The sequence below is a fragment of the Marmota marmota genome, unplaced genomic scaffold, assembly GCF_001458135.2.
Source record: "Marmota marmota marmota unplaced genomic scaffold, marMar, whole genome shotgun sequence".
NCBI lineage: Eukaryota > Metazoa > Chordata > Mammalia > Rodentia > Sciuridae > Marmota > Marmota marmota.
The window spans coordinates 1-7,923 of record NW_026000240.1 but is presented as its reverse complement, the minus strand read 5'-3'; the positions used below and the strand labels follow the sequence as shown (position 1 = coordinate 7,923).

The following is a 7,923-nucleotide window of genomic DNA, read 5'->3' as shown; positions in this document are numbered from 1 at the left end:
TTATGTCCTGGTTCAAGTGACACCAGGCCGGTCATGTCTCTAAACACCTCACTCAGGACAGGTGACCTGATGAGCCATGGGGTCCTAACTGTGCTCTAACCAGGGAAATGCCAGGTTCTCGCTGAGATGGGAACCCTTATGTAAGGTCAAGAGCAGGCGGCCTAGAGGGCTGCGTTAGGGGAGGCCTCAGGATTAGGGGGTGATGGAGGCCATTCCAGAAGGACCCTCTGACCTGCCTCCTCTCCCCTAGGAGTTCGACCACCATTGCAGGTGGGTGAATAACTGCATGGGGCACCAAAACATCCGGCTCTACCTGCTACTACTCATGTCTCTGTGCCTCTATCTGGGTACCGTGCTGGCCACCTGCGTGGTTTTCATCATACGCAGGAGGAACATGGCGTTTCTGGACAAAACCATGACGTATCCACACAGTCCCCAGGGCCCACACTGGGAAGAGCTTGTGTGGTGGGGAGAGAGGGGCAAACAGCGCAGGAGAAGCAGGGTGATAGGGGAGGGGCTGACGTGGGCGGGGCTAGAGGGAGAAGTCACTGGGGAGGACCTGTGAAGGACAGGTAGAAGGCCAGTGGGGTCAGGGACACGGCGGTGTAGGATACCTGTGGAGTTAAGAATCTAGGGGCCCACAGAGTAGGGTAATGAAAGTTGAAAAGGGACAGGTGGGAGGACAGTGTGGTGGAGGGAGGCTTCCCTTGGGTGTATTGGACTAACTGTCCAGTCCAGGGAGGGAGAGCAGTGGGTAGTGCTAGCTGGGGGAGGAGGGAGGGAGGGAGCAGTGGGGTCGACAGGCGGGGCCAGGGAGGAGCTCTTCCATGGCTTCCCTTCTTAGCCTGTGCACAGCATCCTGGTGGCTGTATGCGCTGGGGCCCTTCTGGTCCCACTCATCCTGCAATTGTTCATCAAGGCAGTGGTGGTGGGTACCGCCAGGCGACCCTATGAGGACCAGGTAAGTGGTGAGTGCGTGTGCCCTTGGCTGTGTGGAGGCATCTTGCACCTCTTCAATTAGACACTTTGTGGCTTTCTCCACTGTCCTTGGCCTTGATGGTGCCTCATGAGTCCTTCCAGACCCACCTCTGAAGATGCAGCTCAGATATTTCTATACCCTGGAGCTTGGTGGCCATTCTCCCTCCTGGGTGCATTGCATTGAAAGCCTGGGAGTTTGGCGAAGCCCACGCTGTAGAGGAGAACATGCCACTCTCTGTGTCCTAGGTGTGCTTTTGGAGAGGCAGACAGGAGGGCATTGACTGTGAGAGGTACAATGTTGCGGAAAGGCACAGAAATCTGAAAGTAGGGTGTTAACAGAATGATGAAGAAATGGATCTAGTTCAAGCACCAGGTGACATGGGCAATGAGGTTGACCCCATGGGGGTCAAGATTAGAAAGGCCCAGAAAGCCAAGCGTGGAATTTCGTTTGGAAGAAGTGGAAACCTGGGAGCCATGGTAAAATTTTGTGAAACTGTCATTCATTGAGGGGTAATTACAAACAGTAAAATTCACCCTTTTTAGTCTATAGTTAGGGATTTTTGACAAATGACATTGTGTGCTCTCCACCAAGATCAAGGTTAACCAGTTTCATTACCCAGAAAATCCTTTCATCTCTTGTTGTCATTTTGTCTCCCTGAGTCCTTGTGGTTTTTCTCTTTCCAGAATCATGCATAAATGGTGTTGTGGGCTTTCTAGTCTGGCTTCATTCACTGAGCACAATACATTTGAGATTCATCTATGTAGTTGCTCACATCAGTAGTTTATTGTCTTTTGTTTCTGTGTAGTATTGTATTTCCCTACAGATTATTTAAACATTCACCAATTGAAGGATTTTTACTTTGCACCTGGGTTTTGGCAGTATTTTTGTTGGTTTATTTTGTTTTGTTTTTGTACCAGGGATTGAACCCAGAGGTGCTTAACCACTGAGCAACAATCCCAGCCTCACCCACCCCCACCCCAGCACCCTTATGTTTTCTTTTTGAAAAATTTTTAAAATTTTGAGAAAGGGTCTTACTAAGTTGCTTACACTGGTCTCAAATGTGTGGGCTCCAGTGATTCTCCTGCTCCTGTTTCTGAGCATGGGGGACTACAGGTACATGCCACCACACTTGGCTGTACAATCTCATATTGATAAGACATTTTACATGTGATAGGAAACCCAGAATAAAAAAAAAAAAAGCAATTTAAGATGACTGGGCATAGTGACGTCTGCCTATCATCCCAGCAGCTCAGGAGGCTGAGGAAGAAATATCATAAGTTTGAGACCAGCCTGGGCTGCTGAGAGCCATAGCTGAGTTGGAATGAAGCATGGCATTTTTGCCAGAACAGAGTGGTTGAGAGGTGATGGCAGCAAGCCATTAAGATGATAATGGTTATGTTAAGCTGTGTATTCAATTGCATATTAGACCCCTGCTCTCTGCCTCAGGCTGCTACTTTGGAGTTCTCCAGGGGATTCCCAGAGTGTTCCCATTGGTGGGGAAAGTGCTGGAGGAGGGATTTTCCGGAGGAGGGATTTCCGGTTGTGGTGGTTGGGGTGGGTGGGGGAGGGCGCATGCTTGGTGTTCGTGGGAGTGCTGAGAATAAAGGAGTTCCTGTTTTGAACCTACAAGGCTGTGTGGCTGCTCGATTATTTTGTGCCCAGCCAGACTGCGGCACTGGGTAGTTTAGCAAGACCCTAACTCAAAGTAAAAAGGGCTGGGAATGTAGCTCAGTGGTATAATGTTCCTGGCTTCAATACCTAGTACTTCCAAAAACAAAGAATAAAAACATTGGGCTGGGGTTGTGGCTCAGTGGTAGAGCGCTTGCCTAGCACGCATGAAGCCCTGGGTTAGAGCCTTAGCACCACATAAAAATAAATAAAATAAAGGTATTGTGTCCATCTACAACTAAATATTTTTTAAAAAGAATAAAAATGAAATCTGGGCTTGGTGGCACATGCCTATAGTTCCAGGTGCTAAGCAGACTGATACACAAAGATCACTGAGTCCATGAGTTTGAGATGGGCCTGAGGAAAATGGTGAGACCTTATGTCTCAAAAAAAAAAAACAAACAACAAAAAAAAAAACCCCAGCATCATCATAATCATCATCATCATCATAATTTGTGGAACCAAGCACTTTGTTCACCCCTGTAATCCCAGAGGCTCCAGGATGTGGTAGGATGATCACAGGTTTGATGCAGGTGTTGGGGTCTTAACAAGACTCTTGTCCCAAATTTGCAAAAGGGTGGGGGGACCGGGGATGAAGCTCAGTGTTAAAGCACCTCTGGATTCAGTCCCCAGTACAGGAGATGGGGGAGGAAACAAGCCAATTTGACTCCATATCATTAAGATCTTGGGACTAGGGGTAACTTGTGGTAGTGTTTAGCAGGTTAAGCTTAGCAGCTTGAGGCCCTGGGTTTAATCCCAAACACCAAAAAAAACAATAAAAAACAAAATAATTTTTAAAAAATCTTTATGTATATATCCCAAATCACAAATGAATATGTTACTTTCACATATATACCTTTTAACCCAGAAATGTAATTATTAGCATGTGTGTCCTTGGGGAACCATAGAACAGCGTAAATTAAGGGTTTTGTGCCATTATTTAGATAGCAAAATGTAGCAAAAAATCAACTCAAATATCATTAGTAATAAAATGATTAAAAATATGGCATGATCATGTAATGTACTACTAGATTATTTTAAATGGATTTAGGGGAAAAAAAACTGTAATGTATTGCTGGGTTCAGTGGAGCATGACTATAATCCCAGAAGCTTGTGAGGCTGATTTAGGAGGTTTGAAAGTTCAAAGCCAGACTCAGCAACTAAGCAAGGAACTAAGGAATTTAGTGAGACCCTGTCTCAAAAAATAAAAAGGCTGAGGGTATGGCTGAGGGGTTGAGTGCCCCTGAATTCAACCCCTGGTACTCCTCCTCCTCCCCGCCTAAAAAGATCTGAAACAGTAAACATTGTATAAAGTGGGTTCTTGGTTTCAAAACCCTACATTTGTATTCCCTGAAGTGCTGAAGTTGGAATGGGCCTGCCGCCCTGTGTTCTCTGTCTAAAGCCTAGAGCAGAACCAGACATAAGCAAGCATCCTTCTTCCTGTTTGCTGTCCCTGACTTTTGATCTTGGCTTAAACCTTTTCAATTAGGAGCTACTCTGGTGGGTGATGAACAGGAGGAAATACAGGTTTGACACTTCTGTCCCTCTCCCCAAACAAGCCCAGCACTCCATTCCATTCCTCTGTTTGGATCTTTCCTGTTGATTTCCAAAATAAATATGGAAAAGTAGAGTTTTTGTAAACGAGACCATTTAGAATTTAGTCAAATCTAAAATTATGTGTATGGGTTTGTTTTATGTATGTTGATATTTATGTCTGAAAATTGATAGTATTAGAGCAATTCAAACCACAACTCATGTCTGAATTTCTCTTTGTTAGGGCATGCCAGAGCAGCGGGCTCAGTTGCCACAAACCTTCAGGGTCCTCAAAGGAAAGCCAACGGAGCATCCTCTAGCTGTGCGGGGTGTCATCAAGTATTATAACGCCAGCACCTTGAAACAGAAGAAAGTCAGATTTTCACCTCCTGGTGAGACATCAGACAGTGGTAAAAGACTGAATCCCATGGAAACTTATGAAGCACTGATAGATAAAAAGATCATTTCTGGGAAAATAAAAGACTAAACTGTATTGTTCCTACTTTCTCCTACATAGATACTCCTTTTGTCAACTGTCCGGATGGCTCTTGAACATCATCTGGAGACTGAGGATTTCATTGATCTCATAATTTTGTTAGAAATGGAATCGGATCTGTTACATTTTTTTCCATATTTCTTATACATTATAATTCAACATGTTAGTGGGATTCACACTTGTTCCATATTGTTACATTTACTTTGGGTTTTTTCCTCCTCAATGGCTTTAAATGATTATCAGTTTAGAAGAAAAAAGTGTGGATTTCTAGACATGTTTAATGTAGAGATATGTTTATTGTCAGTGGCATAGAAGGAATTTTTGCTTTATAAATGCACAGACCTTGAAATAAAAAATAGTTTCTACTCAAAAATTACATGCAAATACATAAAAATAAACATTATAACTCAAAGGATTTATTCCTCAGAATTAGAATCTAAGTGGGTAAGAATTGGAATATACTGGATTTTTAAAAACAGCTTGTGTAAGGCAGCATCAGAATGAAGTCCACGTGGTGCAGTTGGTTGAGCGATCCCTGGAATGTCTTTGGAGATTTAGTTAGACTCCCCTTCCCCACGCTGGTTCTCCTGCTTTCTCCTCTTTGCACTGTACTTTAAAAGATGCAAAATCATTTGTCCTGTTTCCCTCAGTGTAGATTTTGCCCATTACTCCCCCAGGATATAATTTTTATTTAACATGTTTCTCTGTCTCTAAAGTCATATATCTAGTTTTTAAAAATAATGTAATTATGCAAAAATCATATCTGATTTGGATTAATTGTATTTAATATGTTTACATCATCACAGAGATAAAGGCTATGTTCACAAAAGAAGTAGACTTCTTTGCAAGTAATACTAATCTTGACTTTTTCTATAAATATCTTACCTGGTATCCTTAGGAAAAGGTTAGACTTTTACCTAGAACTTCTGTGTCAATAGTAAGTTGCATTTTAAAAAGAAACAAAACATCTCAAAAATAATTCTTTTCCCAGTTGCCATGTTTGGTGGCTTTATATCCTTTTGCTCCTTGGTAGGCAATTCTCTGGAGAAAGTATCTTAAACAAGGAATGTTTTATTTTAATACAGCTTGGTGGGCATGGTTTTCATTACACTTTGGTGGGGGCAGGGTACAGGGGATTGAACCCAGGGGCACTCAACTCCTGAACCACATCCCCAGCTCTATTTTGTATCTTATTTAGAGGCAGGGTCGCATTGAGTTTCTAAGCACCAACTAAATTGCTGAGGCTGGCTTTGAACTCAAGATCCTCCTGTCTCTGCCTCTTGAGCCACTTGGATTATAGGCATGGAATTACCAGGCCAGGACTCCATTACATTTTAATAACTTGATTGAAGTATAATTTACATACCATGAAATTCAATCATTTGAATGATCAATTCAGGTTTTTCAAAATGTATTTTTAAGGTTTCATTAAGATTATAGAATTAGTAGCTGAGTCTTATATAAATTATTATTTTTATGTTCCTATTACTGTCATATTTCTAGAGTAGTCAAAATGAAATCAGTTTTAAGACATTTCACTTGCTCCTCTTTTATATTATTTTTCTTTTTGTCATAGAAGAGTTTTCTCTGGTGAATTGTTAACATTCCTTTCTCTTTCATTTTCAGAGAAGGATTGCTTCCCTTCTGGAACACCAGCAGTAAGTTGACTTATTTCTTATAGTTCTTGTTCTAATTAAGGTTACCAAAACAAATCTGTTTTTATTTTACTTTCTAAAATAAGAAGTAAAGAAGTATTTAATGTTTCTAAATAGTACTCAAGAATGTTTATCATATATGTGTATTTAATTTTCCATATTTCAGAAAATCACCTTTACTTTTTAATTGATTATATTGGAACCAGTGTGTTTTAATCATTTAAAAATTAGCTATGGAAAAAATAACTTCTTAAAGTTTGTTTAAAAAAAAGAGACCTGGTCACATTTTAATCTTTGACTGTTCCTGGCTTGTCTTCCTTTGCTCCTGAACACAGCTGAACACCAAGGGGCCGGAAACATCAGCTATAGTAATGGAGGAAGATGATGGTGATGGAGGGGTGCAGCCTTTCACAGCCCCACGACCTGATCATACAAGACCAGTGAGTGACTAATGCACATCTGTGCATGTGTGTTTCAAGAAACAGCTGTTTGTGTTTGACTTTCAGAGATAATTTCAAAAAGCCTTCAGGTTTAAAATATTTTACTATGAGAAAATTAATTTAAGAATAAATTAAAATTTTTACCTAAAGAGTACTCATCACAAACCACTTTTTTGAAAAATAAAAAGCTATGGCTTCTTTAAAGGTTAGAATACTTAACTCACTAGATTTCTTCTTTCCATGTTTTGCCCCCTTTTCCAGAAAGGTCATCTATTTCTCTGTTTTTGTTGTTGTTTTTTAGAGAATTTTTTAATATTTATTTTGTAGCTTTTGGTGGACACAACATCTTTGTTCGTATGTGGTGCTGAGGATCGAACCCAGGCCGCATGCACGCCAGGCGAGCACGCTACCCCTTGAGCCACGTCCCCAGCCCCCTATTTCCCTGTTTTTTTCTCTGTTTCATAATGTGGGTAACTCTTTTACCTAAAACTTAGATCTTTCCTCTTCCCCAGATTATGTATTTTATTTCTCATTTTGACATTTCTCTCAAAGCCTTGATGGCATTCTAAATACAGTTGAGAGTGAAATTCCTCCCCAGCTGAGGAGAATTTCAACAGTAATGAGCTCAGATGGAGCCAGGGAGAGAAGTACTAAGGGGGCTGGACTGTGATGAGGTGGCTGGGAGGACTGCCATTGGATTCCCATCTCATGACAGATGGCTGTGTTTTCTATATTTGTCTTACAACTGGCTCCTTGAAGTGAAAGAGGGAGAGTAGGCATTATATTTGTGTAAAATGTTTTGTGGAGACTAGTTATTTCATCGTCAAGATTTCTAGTCTTTTGCATTTTCTCTTTTTATGAAAAACATTAGTTTTAAAGTGTGCTGCTGTGTTGTTTTACTATTATATTTTTTTAACTTTAAAAAATATTTTTAGTTGTAGATGGACACAATACATTTGTTTTATGTAGTTATTTTTTCTGTGGTGCTGAGGCTCCAACCCAGGACCTCACACATGCTAAGAAAGCACTCTACCACCGAGCTACACCCCTAGACCCTGTTATACTATTTTAGATCTGGGCACATAGAAATTTTATTCATAGGCCTGCTATTTTGCTAGTTATATATATATATATATATATATATATATATAT

General features: G+C 41.0%; 1 protein-coding gene across 1 annotated transcript; it reads left to right on the top strand.

The window, feature by feature from the left end:
* Positions 1–4,398: 4,398 nt before the first annotated feature.
* LOC125613610 (serine/threonine-protein kinase PAK 2-like) lies at positions 4,399–6,771 on the top strand (the record flags this gene model as incomplete). Its single annotated transcript, XM_048794475.1, has 3 exons — positions 4,399–4,572; positions 6,303–6,334; positions 6,667–6,771. Coding segments are annotated over exons 1-3 (282 nt in total), but the record flags the coding sequence as incomplete, so codon positions are not given.
* Positions 6,772–7,923: the final 1,152 nt, after the last annotated feature.